This window comes from Coturnix japonica, chromosome 4, assembly GCF_001577835.2.
Source record: "Coturnix japonica isolate 7356 chromosome 4, Coturnix japonica 2.1, whole genome shotgun sequence".
In the NCBI taxonomy this organism is placed as follows: Eukaryota; Metazoa; Chordata; class Aves; order Galliformes; family Phasianidae; genus Coturnix; species Coturnix japonica.
In genome coordinates this window covers 72,226,666-72,244,178 of record NC_029519.1, presented here as the reverse complement: position 1 = coordinate 72,244,178, position 17,513 = coordinate 72,226,666, and the positions used below count along the sequence as shown (strand labels likewise).

The 17,513-nt window shown below is 40.2% G+C and overlaps 1 protein-coding gene across 1 annotated transcript in view; it reads left to right on the top strand.

Annotated features, from left to right (window-relative positions):
* Nucleotides 1–17,513, top strand: part of PPP2R2C (protein phosphatase 2 regulatory subunit Bgamma) — a 107,833-nt gene that overhangs the window by 51,791 nt on the left and 38,529 nt on the right. The window contains exons 2-5 of the mRNA XM_015862886.2: nt 9,391–9,488; nt 10,080–10,245; nt 13,904–14,016; nt 15,604–15,781. Coding sequence (XP_015718372.1) covers nt 9,391–9,488; nt 10,080–10,245; nt 13,904–14,016; nt 15,604–15,781 — 555 coding nt within the window. The remainder of the gene's footprint in view (nt 1–9,390; nt 9,489–10,079; nt 10,246–13,903; nt 14,017–15,603; nt 15,782–17,513) is intronic.

Below are 17,513 nucleotides of genomic sequence, written 5' to 3'. Positions count from 1 at the left end.
ATCAGCAGCAACAACCCACATTAACTTAAAAAAAAAGTTATTTTTCTCTTATTAGGATCATTAGATATACTTGTTGAAGGAACTGATAGCGTGATCTTCAAGTTTGGCTTTGGTTTAAATGCCGCTTAAACCAGCCACAGTACCTGAATAATTCTGAGAGGTCACAAATGCTGATTTCAAAGGATGCTTAGAAAGTCTCTAATATATTATGATGTGCATGATCTTCATCAAAGAAGCATTAGGCACTCCCAGAAGTCCCACAGTTATATGATCTTGTGACAGACCCAGAGGCAAATGCAGAGTTGTCAGCTGAACTGCCTTTGCAGCCTGCCAAGCAAACAGATGCTAATGTTAGATGAGTATCTACACAGCTTGGTATCGAGCTCCCCTGACAGCCAATGAGCCCTTCTGTGACCTTTGCTTGCTGGTCCACTGCTGGGAATCACAGAGGAGATGTCCAGTGATGTTTAAGTTTGAGCTGCATGTTGCATGTTTGGCTATAGTTTATAGCACACTATGTGCAGTACTGATTTCTGTGAGCAACACTCACTAATCACATCTGCTCAAGTAAACTAGGCATTACTGAGCTGCAACCTGCTGGCATAAAGTGGCCCATGCCTATGATAGTTAAATTCCAGTTTCTGAAATGTCAGGACCTGCTGAGTAGTGTCCCTGGCTCATGGTAACTCCTGAACCATACTGAGGATTGTCTGAAGGACAGTAGTGTGCTACAAGCCTGTCGAGGTCCACTCTTAACAATTAAACTGTATTAATAATAGCATTACAAAGCCCAAGAAGGTATGGGAGCTGTCCTGCATATTGTAGTGCAGATATGGCTTTGTGTCCCTTGCTTTCCTTGTCATCACTCTGCAGTTGAAGACTCTGGCTCTAGCCCTGCTCCTAGCTCCAACCCTCCATGATGGTTAAGATTATATACCCTCAGCTTCACTTGAAAGCTTGGTCCCCACGGCTTTTTCTTCCTTGGTGTGCGTTATTGTGATGCACTGTTAGGTTTCCACCAGTATATTCATTTAACTACACACATACTCATTAGAACTGAATTTGGGAACATTTAAGTATCTAGACAAATGATTAAGTGCTTTGCTAAATAGAAGTGTTTTGCTGAGGGTTAGCCTGGCTTATCTGTCCCTTTGTATGTGTAGAATCAAAAGTGCTCCTCTGATCTTGGATAATAACTCTCAAGGATCTTTTTCATTTTGCTTTTCTTTTGTGTAAAATGGGAATGCTAACATTTCCTTACTGACTTCCCTGGCTTGCTGGGGGGTTTAATGCCAGTAAAGCACTTTGAACGTAAGATCTGCTGTGACAGAATTACTGAGAGCTTCGCTTCTGGAATTTAATTGCTCACTTAAAAAGGGAAAAAGAGAATTCGGAACCAGCTGGCAGGGAAATTCTATTGATGTTCATAAGTATTATGTTGGAAACAGCATTCATATTGAATCAGATTATTCAGCATTATATTTTAAATTCTGGATGACTTTTCATTACCTTTGGATATATTTTAAATTGATGATTTTCCTTTAAAGTATAAATATGTTATTTTGTCTTTGTTTTCTAATAGTCTTTTAACAAAACTGGATGTTTGCTCATTGTAGACCATTGCATTTATTACTCACAAGTATAGTCATTTCTGACAGTGCAGCTAAGATTAATGCATTTTCATAATTTGTGTGGTTTCCATTGTTGGCATTTGCTAGCTCTAAAATAAGGAGTTCAGTTCAAGGTCTTTCAGTGCTCTCAGTGAAACCCGGTTGCCTAGCATTTTTAGCACTTGGCAGCACCGTTTCTAATCTGTCTTTTGCTGGCAGCCAGGCTGTGCAGCTCCTCGCTGTGCAATAACATGGATGCGAGCAGGAGCTCCCAGCTCAGGCAGCCCTCGTTTTGTAAAGACCAGTTCAAACCTTGCTCTGAAAATTGTATACATACAATGCGATGCCCACGGCAGTTTTTTCCTTCCTGCCCTTCACTGCTGGTTGCTAAGAGGGGCAGACTGGCACATTTTCTAATTGCACTAATGTTTATGAAATGGAGGGTTTTAAGCCTGTTGCTGAATCCTTAAAGTGCCACAGTCAGGCCTGCCTCACTTAACAGCAAACACAGCAAGAAAGAAACATCTAGAGATTTATTTTTTCAGAAATCTCAGGAGAATAAATTGCTGGCATGTATAGGCTGAGGAGAAGTGCTTTGGGGATGAGCATTTTGGAAGCTTTCTGTGGATATCTTTCAGCTAAAAGCCAGGTTGATTTTCAGTGGTTTATTCAGGTGTCAGGCCCTTTGTTACCTGTGTGCACACACAGAGCTGTGCTCTCCCAGCACAGTGAGGCTGCTCATGTGTTGCATGTAATGCGGTGCCACCGTAAATAGGTATTATAAGGATTTATGGCAAATTTTTTATCAGTCCATTGAGTATTTCAGGTTATGAAGGTACAAGTAGCACACTTACTGAATTCATTAGGAAAAATAGTAACATTAATTAGGGGTTCTGTGGAACTAACGACTGAAGCTTTGCAGTCTTGCTGATCTAAGCAGGTCACCTTGTGCAGAAAGAAACTAAAGTGCTTGTAAACTGTAGCCAGAATTTTAAGAACTGTGTCCTAATTTTCAGCTACACTGCATCTGACAAATGTTCCTTGACCTTATTTATCACTGAAGTAGTGAGAAACTTCCCATTTACTTCAGTGGGCATAAGGTCAAGTCTCTAATCCCAGATGCCTTGTACTCTGCAGGGAAGAGCTGAGTGCCAGAACCACTGAAATAAGGTCTTGGAGACTTTAAATTAGCAATGAAAGTGGGGGTCGCTTAATTAAAATCTGAATCTGTGACATGTATTCAGTGTGAAGTCTTTTTTTTTTTTTTTTTTTTTACCACAGAGCAGAGAACCCTTATAATCTGTGCTGCATATTTTTGCTGTAGGCAAAAAATACTTTTTCCCATTGACTGTGCTCCTGCAGATGGGTGTCATTTCCTGGTTTTCTAGTTTGAGAAGTAACACTGGAAACTAGGGATCATCAAGTCCACCTCCCAGCTCTATTCAGCACCATCCAGAACTCAAACCTTGTGTCTGAGAGCAATGTCCAAATGCTCCTTGAGCTCCAGCAGCTCAGTGCTGTGCTCACTGCCCTGAGCAGCCCATTCCATGCCCACCACCCTCTGGTGCAGACTCTTTCCCTTACCCTCACCCATCCCTCCCCTGGCACAGCTCCATGCTGTTCCTTCAGGCCCTGTTGCTGTCACACAGAGCAGAGCTTAGCGCTACCCCTCGACTCCCTGTGTGCAGCTAATTTGTCAAGATCTCCCTGCAAAGCCTCTCCACCCTCAAAGGAGTCAGCAGCTCCTCCCAGTTTAGTGTCATAACCATAAACTTGCTTAGTATGCACTGAAGTCCTATGTCCAGATCATTTATAAGAGCATTGAAGAGAACTGGCCCCAAAATGGAACCCTGGGGACCCCGACAGTGACCATCTACCAGCCTGATGGAACCCACTGACTATAACTCTTTGACCTCCCATCACATTATGTTTTTGTCTAGCTGTATGCTGGACATTTTGTCCAGAAGGATACTGTGAGAAACAGTATCAAAAGCTTTACTGAAATCAAAGTAGATCACATCAACTGATTTCCCTTGTTCAACTTGGTGGGTAACCTTGTCATAAAAGAAAACTTGGTTAGCTAAACAGGACTTTCTGTTCATGAACTCATGATGTCTATGACCAGTGATCGTGTTGTCCTCTTGCAGCACAGGAGGATTTGAAGTTAGGAGATTTTTTTACTCATTATTTTTTCTTACTACTCTTCACTACTGTCCCACAGTGAAACACTTCTTTTTAAAGCTGCCTTTCAGGAGGTAGTCAGTATTCAACCCTGTAGTTTTGGATTTCACATCAGGAGGATACTATTATACTCAGGAAGAAAGGTGATACTTGGCCCAATAAAATTCCTTGTTCTTGCTTGACAGGATTAAATGGGGCTGATGGATTCTGACCTCAATATATTTGTTCTTGCTGACAGTGAAGCCAAGAAAGGCATCAGTTAGGAAAGCAGTGACACAGAGTGCAGGGACACGCTTCTCTGGACTTTGTTCTGCTATTGATTAATCACCTTGTTTCGCTGATCCCTGAGGCACTTACACTATTAGCACCTATATTCAGAGTTTGCTTTGGCCAACATCAGCTGCCTGTTGTGTTTTGCATTGTCCATTGTCCACATAGCATGGAACAAACACCATTTTGTAGCACAGGCATCATCTGGGTTTAAAGCCAAAATGAACAAGAAAAGCTACGGAGTTTGATTTAGCAGGGTGGCAATGTCAGGGGCAAAGAGGCAGATAGATCCTTTGTTTCATACTGCTTTCTTACCTTCTGTTGTAGCATTTCATTGTGCTCTTTCAGGCTCAAGCTCTCGCACATGGTCTCCCCAATCAACTCTTTTTGCTACTTATTTTCACAGTCCTTTCTGTTTTGTGCATGCTCCTGCTCTCTTTTTCTCTCATCTGTCCTTCCCAAATGGCCACTCATGAGAGTGCTTGTCTTACACTGCTTTAATGGCATGGAAAGGAGGTTGTTTGAGAACAAAATGTCTTCCAGCAGAGTGGAGTTGGCTTTCTGGTGTATCAGCTTTTAGTTAGCCAAGGTGTGGGCAGTGCGATATGTGAGATATTCCCTTTTGCTTCCTTGCATTTCGAAGGTGGTTTCTGGTGCTTTGTAATTGCACAGCACTGCTGTGAATGAGAGTGAGTGCATGCTACAGAGCCTCTAGTGTCATGTGTGCAACTTCTGTTGCCAGAGATCCCTCTGCCAGCTGCTTCAGAAAAGAAGGGTGCATCCGACCCTCATACCTTTGGGGTTTGCATACGTTGTTTTCTTGCTGCTGGAGGAAAACTGTGAAAGTTCAGCTTAATAAAAGGGGAGTGGGCTCTTTCGCTCATTTTTAAATTTACCTTTATACTTCTTTTTACCACGTCTAAATTAAATCCTGACAACATAGCTCATTCTAATGGCCTCCCTTCATAAGAGTTACTGTAATATTGCTCATCTTTTATCTACCGTTTGTCCTCTTGTTTTATATCTGTCTTTGTTGCAAGCTTCTTTGTTGTTTCTTCCAGATTATGATCCTCTGGGACTTTAGTATCAGTATGAGTGAACATTGCTTGCAGCCATGCCAGATTGTGCTGTGATCTGATTGGATTTCACAAGCCAAGGTTAGGCCAGGTCAGAACTTGGTTGAAACGTTGTAGACTACAAGATTGCCTTCCAGCCACTGGGAAAACACAACAAAAACCTGGCCGAGATACTGCTTTAGTCAGCTTAGGCCCCATGTTTTGATGCTGGTTGTGGTGGATGAAGTGTTAAGGAAACGTTCTTTCCTGTTCTCATCAGTGGGATTTCACAACCTTTTATTAGAAAAATACTGATGTTAATTACACTATTTTGTCTCATTGCAAATCCTTTAAGTCTCTATCAGGATTATAGCACTGTTCAGCTGTATATTATATTATCTGATCATCTTTTCCCTATACAGCTGCGTCACGATGTTTTCCCTCAAAACTTGCTTGATCTTCTGAAGCCAAAGTAATACTTATCAAGTGTATCAGTGCCTTCAAATTAAGGTCCTCAGAAAAGTAGAAGTTATTAGTAAAAGTAACATACAGAAAAGTGTAGTTGAACTTTGTCTTAGAGTTGTTTGAGGTTTCTGACCAAAAACACTTGACTATGTAAAGATGAATAAAGTGTGTCAGGCTTTATTTCATTCTGCATGCTGAACAATTTTGGAAGAGTCCCCCTAAGTGACAGATAGAAAAATGTGTTACGCAGATATGAGCTTACCAGTTCTTGTAAAGGTATTTTATCTTTTCTATGTTAGCTTTTACTTAAATCCAAGGAAGAAACTAGTAAGAACCTGTAAAATAAACCTGAGATAGCCCAGGGACTGAACACAGGAATGTATGTGATTGTGTGAAGCGTAGCACAAAGTAGCTGGGGCTGCATGTGCCCACCTTTGTTTCATCCCACCCCATGCTGAGTCTGAGTGGGCACTGCTGAGAGTTCATTTGCCTGCATCTGTGTGAGAACAGCACTAATGAAACTGAGGGAAGAGTGGTTTAAACAGATAGAGATGTCTCTATGTACAACTATGCATCGTTGTACACCGATATACTTAGATCTATTGGAAAAGATGAATATAGATAACTAAGCAGCAGCTGTTCAGTACAAAATCACAATTAAACACCTTTAGAGAGAGTAAACTGAAGCTGCAGAGGATTTAGATAATGAGGTGTAATGAGAGATGACTACAAGTCAGGGAGTGAAATGTTTCAGGAAACACACTTCTGTTGGCCTAAGGAATGAGGTCTGTAATGTGTAGTGCCTGCTGGAACAATATGCTGTGTCAGGATGTAGAAGAGGAGCAGGTGTGTACCTCCCTGGAGCGTTCTCTTATCCTTTGAAGGTTTTCTGTGTGTTTTTCTCAGCCAGCATCTGTACACTGAATATTAAACTTGTGGTTTTTGGTTGTGTGAAAATGTTGCACATCATGTTTTTAAAAATACAAATTTGTATGCGTGTCTGTGTAGAAAAAGTGGGGAATTTACACACAGATCAGGAAGATTAATATTGCATTAAAGTCAAAATGTGCCAGCCTAATTGTCAACAGTGGCTATTGAGGTTACCTGTAATTATTCTTAACAGGTGAATTATCTCTGTTTCATATAATCATAGTGCCAAGCTTGATAATGGTAGGACATGGAAGGTGTAGAGCAGGACAGAGCCTTTCATCTCAACCATCCTGTACCAAGGATCTTCTGTACATGCAAATTCACTAGCTCTTGCACTGTGGAGCATTTATATATCCCAGAGCAGGTAGTTCACTGGGAGTTTGCTTCTCTGCATGCTCAGGGGTCATTCTCCAATGTAGGAGTCTGTAGGGAGGCCATAGTGGCTGATGTTGCTATAGCACTGACAGAGATGTAGGGGAATGTCCTGCAGAGGGATATGAAAAGCGCTGTGGATTGATTCTGTTCCTGCCTCGTCAGTCTTAGAAAGAGCCACCTCGGCTAATCTTTATGAAAACAGCATGACTAATGCTTGCCTGCTGAACTGCTATGTTGGATAAGATATTTTGGCTGTTGTTTTCAGCTGTTATTTACAGGATCAATAAAAGTGATTTTTCAATTCAAGGCTAATTTTTTACCAACAAGCTGCATACCATGTAAGGTCAGAATATTGGTTCTGATCTTCTTTTAAGAACAAGTTAATTTAAGAACGATGGGCAGTTTCCAGTTCAGAATTCTCTTCTCTTATTGAAAGGAGGGATGCCTCTGGGAGAAACAGCTTATGAGGAAGGTAATTACGTGCTGGACTATATCACAATCGACTGCCCAGAGATACTTACATGTAGCTGCTTTTATTTAAATAATTATCACTTAACAGCACACAATATTTAATAAATACAGAGGTTTTATTATTACCCTGTTTTGGTTGCTGTTGACAACTATGCAGATACTCCTGTTGACTTCATTGGGCATTGGCTGAAGTGTCTGGTGCTTTGAGACCATTTAGAGGTGCCTTCTATAGTATCTTGCGACCATTTACAGACAGTTTCATGCCATTGTGGAAATATTTCAAGCCAACAGAAGGTGTATTCCCTTATACTAATGTAAAAGCCATTCATTACTTTTACATCTGTTTTTTTTGTGATCTGTTGGAAAAATCAGTTCTGCATTACACATGCCTGAGTATGTGCGCCAATACACACATTTTGTTAATACACTCCTCCCATCCTCTTTTGCCTTCTTGCTCCATGCATGCTAGAGATAAGCCTCCATTCTAAAAGCACTGTCAGTATGAGTCGTCTGCAGTTCTGCCTGTTTGGTTGTGGTCAGATACAACTTCAGGTGACTAAAACCATGCAGATATTGTTTTATGAGCCAGAGCTCACACCAACCATTGGAGAGTTTTGCAGGATAAGAACAAAGTAACCAGGGCATATTCTTAGTAAGAACTACGAATGAACTTTACATGCCAAGAAAGTTGACCTGTTTCTTTTGTTTGTTAAGTATTTATTAGATCCAACCCAGCCCCTCCTGAGCCCCAGAGCATAACCTTCCAGTAAGAACCTGGCTTTTTGGAAACTGTGTTGCTGATGGGAACTACTGGCAATAGGAGCTTTCTGACAATCAACTACTCGTTTAGTAGAGGAATAATGGGAGCAGATGTTTTCAGTTCACAAAATGTATCCAATAAATGGCGCATCCACTTGTTATTTTAATTCCTTTAAATTTTAGGGAACTCATTTGGGGGTAGGCTTTCAGAAGAGCTTAACCCCGTGAAGCCCCATTGTTCTCGATATAAACGATGAACTCATTTAAAAACCACAGTTTTTAATGCCTAAAGTGGAGCTACTGACTATGGATGCCTCAAAAAATGTGGCCCATGTTTCTGCTGAGTGCATACTGATCATTATAGAGAATTCATACGTGTAGTCCTGAGTGATACCCTACGTTTGTCTGTGATTGTATATATGATGGCTTCTTAATTTACTATTGCACTAGGCATTTTAATTTAAATTATGCTAATAGCATAGGATTAACTGTGGATTATGATTCTTGCATTTGCTGTCAGACAAGCAGAAGGGCCCGTTCTTTTGCTTCTATCAGTTTCTCCCTTCTCTTTCTGATGTTTAGTATTTTGTGCTCAAGCTTGGCCTCAGGTTTTGATGAGGTTTCTTGTATAAGCTGATGCAGTTGCTTAGGGAAAGAGAATTGTTGAGAATCAGAAAAAGAAAAGGCTGCGATCTTTTTATCTTCTGATGACACATTTTTATGGTGCTGAAATGATTTACTGAAAACTCTTTTGATTTGAATGGGCTCTTGCCAGCATGGCACAATGAGCAGTGCTCTGTGGCACGCGTACTTTGCCTTTTTACTGTTGGCTCAAACACATAGTAAACTAGTTCTCAGGGTTTTATTAGAACCCTAATAAAGGGTGAAGAATACATAATACCTGCAGCAGGAATAAGCTTTTATGTTGGTCCCTGCTGAGGAAGTAGCATGGGGCCAACACTGTCTACTGTCTCCAGTAGTGAAAAAGCATTATAGGAATGGGTTTGCTCTTCCTTAATTTTAACCCCTCTAGAGATCTCCAGGCTGAAGATGTGTTGGAAACACAAGTTTGCCTCCTTACATTTGCACTTGTTTCATTGTGTAGCAACCTTGGATTCTAATGGCATGCAGCCTGTTTGCATTAGTGTCTTGTTTTGAATTCATTTTCCTTCAAATCCCTCATTTATTTTTTGTGGAGTGCTTGATATTCTTAATGTCTTTGTGTTGTAGCAGCAGTCTAAAATTTTCCTTCTTCTCTCTCTTTTCCCCTCTAGCTGATATTATTTCTACAGTTGAATTTAACCACACTGGAGAACTGCTGGCAACAGGGGACAAGGGGGGTCGGGTTGTTATATTCCAAAGGGAACCTGAGGTATGTGAGTTAGTCCTTAATAGCTTCTAAAACCGTTTTTGATTGTTAGTACTTTAATTAGATCTATAAAAAAATAAAAATAATAATTGCTTATAATCTCAAGATTGAGTAAAAAAGAATGTGGGAAGAGGGTAAATGTCTTTTTCATTAGAAGTTTTTTTCCTGTTCCAAACAAGAATTCTTCAGAATATTCTAAGCTAAGAAAAGAGGTGGTGGCCTTTGTTTTACTTTTGTTTTAATAGCTTTTCCCTCTTTGATGGAGTTATTCCATTTCAAACAGTGTTTGTGCTGTGTTATCTTTGCTGCTCCAGCTTTAAATTTAGTCCATGCACGACATCTCCTGTACAAAGCCTTGCTGAACAATTGACATTTCTTCCAAAATTCTGTCCTTTATTAAACGCTTCTTCCATCCTCACAGGAAATTTCATTCCTGTAGAAACAGATCTATCGATCTCGTGTTTTAAATGAGAAATTTAATTATACATTCAATAGTTTTGTATTTATAAGGCTGCTAATACAACTTCCCCTAGAGCAGGAGAAAATATATTGCCATAATAAAACACGCCTTTTTGTTGTTCTTACTCTCCACAGAGTAAAAATGAGCCTTACAGTCAGGGGGAGTACAATGTTTACAGCACTTTCCAGAGCCATGAACCTGAATTTGATTATTTGAAGAGCTTGGAGATAGAAGAAAAAATAAACAAGATCAAGTGGTTACCACAGCAAAATGCAGCTCACTCACTTTTATCAACAAATGGTAAGACTGAAGAGAATATGTTGGATATAACCTTTTGCTCTTTTGCATTTTAGCACTGACTGTATATATTCAAATTCTGCATTCATTTTCCTTTACCATTCTAGTGATTTCATGTGTCAGAGTTTACTGAGACTGCCATAGTGACTCAGATAGCTGCTGTTTATGCATTTGGTACGCAATCAAAAGGTTTTTTTTTTTTTTGATGTTTAGAGCACTGCTCATTTTTGCTCTTTCTGTGCCATGCTATCTTGGAATTAATTTTGTGATAAAGACATCACCTTATCCAGCAGCTGTGTTCCACTGGGAATTTAGAGTTTTGTCTGCTGTATTTGTCATAACTTTTATTCTTTGCAGATGCGTAAATGAAAGTAAGGGTGATAAATGGATTTCTTTTTCTCTTCATTCATTATCATCAGAATGTTCTATTTAAGTTCCCCAGTAGGAATAATAATAAGAAACTGATACTGACTCATCTTTCCACATGCTTAAGGCCTATTGCTGAAGAAAATGCAGTATCATTGCTAAGAGGGGAGATGCAGGTGTGGAATAGTTGGAAGAAATTGAATGGGTCCTAATTTATACGTCTGTAATTTAGGAAATATTTGGTCACCATTTGCAGCTTAAGATTCAGCATAATGTTTTGCTCTCTGTTCTTCCTAATTGTGGAGAATCCTAGGTGACTTCTTTATGAGAAGAAAGCAGAAGTGAAGCCATGGGCATAGCCTATGGATGTTGGCTTGGGATTGCAGAATGTGATTCTGTGTTAAGGAGAATTCACCATGTCCTGGCACAGTAAGGCTGAAGTCTGAAAAATTCATCTTGTGGCATGGTCATAAAATAGTTCTGGGTTTAGGGTACAGAAAGTCCTTGCTGAACTTCTTTCTGCCACACAGACTTTCTATGAGAATACACTTACAATTTACATAAATTCCATGCCCTTTAGAAGTGGAGAATAGTATTTTCCCCAGCCTGTAGAATGTGAAGGCATTGTCTGCTATCCATGCTTACATTGGTCCAGTTGTAGAAACACTTTGAGTACTGGCTTATATTTTTACCTATTTATGAGCCCTCTGTTAGGTTGGGATCCAGAGCCCAGTTTTGGTCAGAAAAATGAGGACTATGAAAGAGCATCCTATAAAACTTCTGCGGAGCATGTTCTCTGCCCAGGTACAGGTAGGCGGTGTCCATTGAATTTGCTGGAAGGAGCATCCCAGTGTTAGGGAAAGCATGAGAGGAAAATCCATCTACATCTCACCTTCACTATATGAGACTTGACACGTGTGCACTTTCGCAAATCTATTTCTATCCTTTTAAGGGCTCCCTCACAGGTCACTTTGCTTTTAGAGAGTTCTTTTGCAGTTCACGCATTACCAGTAAGTTATCAGCTAAGCTCTGCTTGCATTGTCTTAATTAATGAAGGCAGAAGGAAGTCACCAAGGCTTTCAAATCCCACTGTGGATTTGCAGTTAGCTTACAGTTAGCAAATTCCTGGTTTGCGTTGTAAACTGAACTAATTTTGTAGTATAGTATTAAATTATTAAGATTCATTGGTATCTTTTGTACCAGAATATATTGGGACTTCCTATTTGATTTATATTGAGTAAATCACAATTTGACCCATACGCATCCTTTCATCTGAGGCTTTGAGATTTCTTATTAGACATTAATTAATGTAAACTTCACAACACCCTTGAGACTGAAGGAACACTGAACTTCACAAGGATGTTTCTATATTTTGTGAAATATAAGTATACTTAGAATTTATAGGGATGTTTTAAAGTCTGGAATGCAGATGAGCAAGAAGAAAACCAACACACAACATCCTTAACCACTGAAAGTTTTCTCTCAGAGAAGTGATAGGTTTATCAATAGCAGTCAAGTCCAGCAATGGAAAACACACTTTCTTCTTACATATTTTATAATCACTGTATTTAAAAATATTATAGTAGATGAGCAGAAAAGCACATGTACATGTAATAAAAGCCCTGAGTACGTGATATAACCTGTATGTGCTTTTAGCAATTAACATGGCTGATAGAAATGAAATGTATTGAACTTTTTTTGCAGCTGTTCAGCTGCAAATTGGAAATAACCACTTGTTCTGTAGATTGATCAATATCTGTAGGAAGCGTTTTTGTTGTTTCACCCTGCTGGGCAGCTGAATTCCACTACAGCACTGCTTCAATACAGCTCAGTGCCACAGGGCCCATCCTTTAGTAACTGCTCCACAATGGTTCCCCATGGGCAGCAGCTCTCCCAGAGTTCCTGCCTCACTGCAGGCTCCTTTCCATGGGCTGCAGTTCTGGCCCAGGCCCTACTTCGGCTGGGGCCCTCCATGTGCTGCACCTCCTTCAGGGCTGCTCCGTGGCTATACGTGGATATCTCCACACAGGGCACATGGGCTGCAGAGGGACAGCCTGCCTCGCAATGGGCCTTTTCTGGGCTGCAGGAAACTTCTGCTCTGCACCTGGAGCAACTCCTGCCCTCCTTCTGCACTGACCTCGGTGCCTGCAGGGCTGTTCTTCTCACATCCTTCACTCCTATTCCAGCTGCAGTTGAACAGCAGTCGTTCCCTTTCTTAAATCTGCTCTCACAGAGGCACAGCCAGCATCACTCATGGCTCAGCTCTGCCCAGAGGCAGGTCCCTTTTGGAGCCATCTGGAGGTTAGCATCTGATGTGGAGAAGCTTTGGAAAGTCTGGCTGCTCCACGAAGAGATGTGTGAAACAACAATTAGGTCAGGACAAGGTATATACATCTGTGGAAGGAGAAGAGCTGACATTTATCTTTCTGCCTAAATTTGCCAAGTTGGGGTGCAAGGTTGGAGTGGGAGTAGGCAGTATCAGGGAAATCTGCAGCTTTAATGTGCAGCTACAAAAGGAAGGAGGAATTCCATCTGAAATGTTTGAAAAACTCTTCGCTAAACAAGAGGCATCGTTATTCTATCATGATATTCTTAATGATCATCTTATCCATCATGAAAAGGGAGAGTTTAGGTTTAATTCAGTTCCCTTCAATTCAGATCTAATCACAATATCTGCTATATTAATATATTTTTCTCTCCACTTTTCACTCTCTTACCCTTACAAGTGAGAGAGATGTTATTTCTGATTTTATTTCTATTGATATCCCTTGTTAGGAGAGCAAAATGTTTCATACTTCTCAGTCATTTCTTTGCTAGAGCTCACAATGTTCTAACAATGCACCTCTTCCCATTCCCACAGCAAGACAAGCAGGTATAATTGGTCTCTTTTCTTGTGTGATTCAGAAGTAACCTAGCTAGCGGGCTTCAGTATCAAGATTATTTCTTTGACGATTTGACTTTGCAAGTCTGACCTTCAGCAGGAAGCACTGTATGGTTTTGGTATGTTCTGCCTGCAAACTGCTGAGTTGGATATGAGAGCAGCGTGTGTTTTGCAGGGTCTGTCAGCTGTCAGGGCCCTCTGACTGACTTCAGGGTATGGGATGTGCTTTATGAGTATTTTTTCCAGTTGGCAGCATTGATTGAATGTGCCAGATTTAGAGACCCAGACTGTGTCAGCATGGAACGTGGCTAAGCCAAGGTGCAGAAACTTCTTTAAGGAGTATTTTGTGAAAGGTGAGTAACCATGTTCAGAATTCCTATGCTGACAGAAAGCTGTTTGTCTCTTCTTTTAAAGATAAAACAATCAAATTATGGAAAATCAGTGAAAGGGACAAAAGGCCAGAGGGCTATAACTTAAAAGATGAAGATGGAAAGCTTAAAGATCTTTCTACAGTAACATCACTACAGGTAAGATGCTATCTTTGTCCTAGTTGCTCCCATATGAAGAAGATAGTCATGAGTACCAAGTCAGTAGAAGATTTAAATATATACTTAGTGTTAAGCGTATATGAAATTATTCTTGAAGTTTAGGTTGACTTTACAGTTTTGAATCTTTAATGTATTTTCATAGAACCATAGAATTACTCAGGTTGGAAAAGACCTTAAAGATCATCAAGTCCAACCACAGCCTAACCATAGTACCCTAACTCTGCTAAATCATATCTGTGAGCACTACATCCAAACGGCTCACAGTCACAAAACCTTATAAGTGACAAATCCTTTATGATATAGTGACTGTCACAGAAATGCTTAGAGTTTATCCTGATAAAATTCTCTCAGCATGACTTCACATTCTTTCACACACCTCATTCAGAGTAACAGAGTTAGTCAGCACAGCAGATTTCGGTCTCATCATTATTACAGTAGTATGAAATAATTGTCTTCTTTCTGGAGATATGCAGAAGTCCAGTGAGTGTGAGACTCCATTGCTGATGGGTTCAGTTGTCAGTCTCGTATTGTAATAGATTTTTGCTCTCACACTTTAATGGCTGAATTCACTTCAGTCTTTTTTCCAAAGGGGATGACTAACGGTTAGAACTAGAAGGCTGAATTGTACAAATGCTATTATTTTTACTAATCTTAAAAAGGAACAATCAGCTCCTACCTGCAAACTAAGCCAATATTGTCTGTTGAGGAAAAAAATACCCTCAAAAGTCTGAAGATCTACATGAATGGAATTCAGGCAGAATGGAGTACCTGTTTTGTATCACTAAGCAAACAAAGCCATTTAGGGTTGCTTATAATCTGAGAATTCAAAGACTGAGAAAATCATTGCTTTGTTGCTGGAGCAGCAAGTTAAACTCAAAGCTTTAACATTTCTGTGTTTCTCTTTAAATGATCTTGCATGTTTGAAAGATTGTTTATGATGCATGTTCAGCTACATTGTATATTCCCGATTGAGGATCACTGCATTTCTGAGTTTAATGCTTTACCAACAGGGAATGAATTGGCATTGTCTAGATTTCGAAGCGTGACATCGAAGTGACACACAGGGAAATAACAAGGGTGCAATGATCAGTTGGCTTTGTTTTCGAAGGCTGTATTCATTATGTTCTGCAGAGATTATAACCTTTTTGCTGCTTGACTTTTTTTTTTTTTTTGAGATAAAGTAGCAAAATAAATAGTGCCAGTGATTCACAGCAAACAGAATATAGGAAAACCAAAATACTGGGAGTTCATTGACTGCTGCAGCCAGAACCTTCTGCATTTGTGAAACATGGGTCTGGTCTGCTCTGTGGTAGCTGTCAGTGCCTCTCTTCCAGTGGCCCAAGCTTTCCAGTGTTCTGCCTATCTCTCCATGGCTCCTGTCTGTCCCTTCCCCGTTGTCAGAGATGGTCTTGCCCAACTATTCATCCATGGAGAAATTCACCTTGCATACACTACTGAGAAGTTTTATAATGTCACAGTCTTTGAATACTTCTTCTCCATCATGCTAGCAAAAAAAATTAGTTAAGATCTTACTCTGTTTCTGATCTATGGCTTGTTTTTTGGCAGGTGCCTGTATTGAAACCTATGGATTTGATGGTAGAAGTCACTCCCCGGAGAATCTTTGCTAATGGTCACACCTATCATGTCAACTCGATATCTGTCAACAGTGACTGTGAGACATACATGTCAGCAGATGACCTCAGGATTAACCTCTGGCATTTGGAAATCACAGATAGAAGCTTCAGTATCCTTTATTGTGGTTCCTTACTCAGTATTGATAGTATTAATGGAGCTTAGGAGAGACATTTTAAAATATTTCTTCTTCAGGTTTATGCATATATCTTACCTTTGTCAGAATCCTGGCAGTATTTGTAACAGAAAATGCTCAGATATCATAAAGGACAGTTAAAGGGTTGCAAAATTTAGGGAATTCTGTGAAAAATAGCAGTTCTGGTGTTGGTTAATGACACATGGACAGAAAAATGATGACTGAATGATAACTATCCACCTGACTAGCATGTTTTATACTGTTATTTCCTGAAGACGTTTCATGCTGAGCTACTGATTTTTTTTTTCTCTCTCTCTTTTTTCTTTCTTTTCCTGAAAGGCCTCTCCTTCCTCTGTCCCCTGTTCTCAGCCACCCTGCTGCACAAAACCCTTATGTCTGAGATGTTCATAGTTCGGGTGTTAGGCTTACACTTACTTCATGTGAGTTGTGTTTGGAGTTAATGCAGTCACTACGGTATCAAGTGCCAGCATCATCCTGAAAGCCATGCTGTGGGATCATTCCAGTCAGGGAGGCTGCCCCTGCACTGCACAGTGCAGGAGGAGATAGAGAAAATGAAGTCAAGAAAAGTGATTCTCTGTGCATTGCAGAATATAAGGGAAGAGAAAGATAAGAAATAGATTATGGAGCCAGCTTGGAATATTGTATTCCTGTCGTTGTTGTTTTGTTTTATTTCAAGAGGAATTAGAAGATTTATCCATGGAATTGTATGGAGGACTATTAAATATTGAAGAGAAATTGTTGTTCTGCTGTGGACAAATTCCTTTTGCCAACATAAAGAGCTCTTTTTTCCTGTTTCTACTGGTTCTTCATGTTTCTTGGGCTGCAGGCTAGGTAATTTCTGGAGCATGGCCTGCACTTCATAAATGTCAGAGAAAAAAAATTACCAAGTGAAGCAATTCTTGATGTCCTTAAAACAAATAAAGAAGTGGAACTGCCTTTGCAGTATCAAAGAATGGGTGCATTTATCCTTAGACAGTATGAGTTTGGAAACAAATTGAGATGTTCCTTTCCTGCCTTTCACCTGTCTGCATGAAGTGAGATCAGTGGTGCCTTCTTTAACAAGATGTTTTTAGGATCAATCTTTAGGTGGTCCTTTAAAACTCAGCAGTGTTGTCTTTGATATGCAAGCAACTGTACTTCTCTGTTTTCATATGAGAGGACACAGTGTGAAATTCTTTTGCCAGTGCATCTCTATGGAGTAGCAGTATGGCTTCTCACTGTGTCCTTCTCACTGTAGCTTCACCTTCCCACTCTTATGATCTCCTGGGCACTTTTGTATCTGCCTGATGGGTGTTTTCTTCCTCTTCTAAGGCAGAGCAATGAGTCAGAATGAGAGCAGCAGTCTCTGTATGTCCGCAAAGGTACGTGCTTGTCCACAAAGGTATTTCAAACTAGCAGCGTTCTGGTGAAGGGCTGGATAACAGTCTCAAGATCGTAAATGCTACCATACCTCTTGATGCGTACAACATGGGCATCAAAGGTACTTGAGACTGGATAACTATTTAGAATGCTACTGTCTCTACTTGTGGGTGCTCATTTGTTGTATTCGGTCGCATCTGTGTGCACTGTGCACACATTCCCGTTGTGGAGTATTTACTAATAAGTGTGTTTTCTAGAGTTCGTAGTTTAATCGCTGATTTAACCCTTACAACACAACACAGTTTATACTAAGTAACTTCAGTGTCTG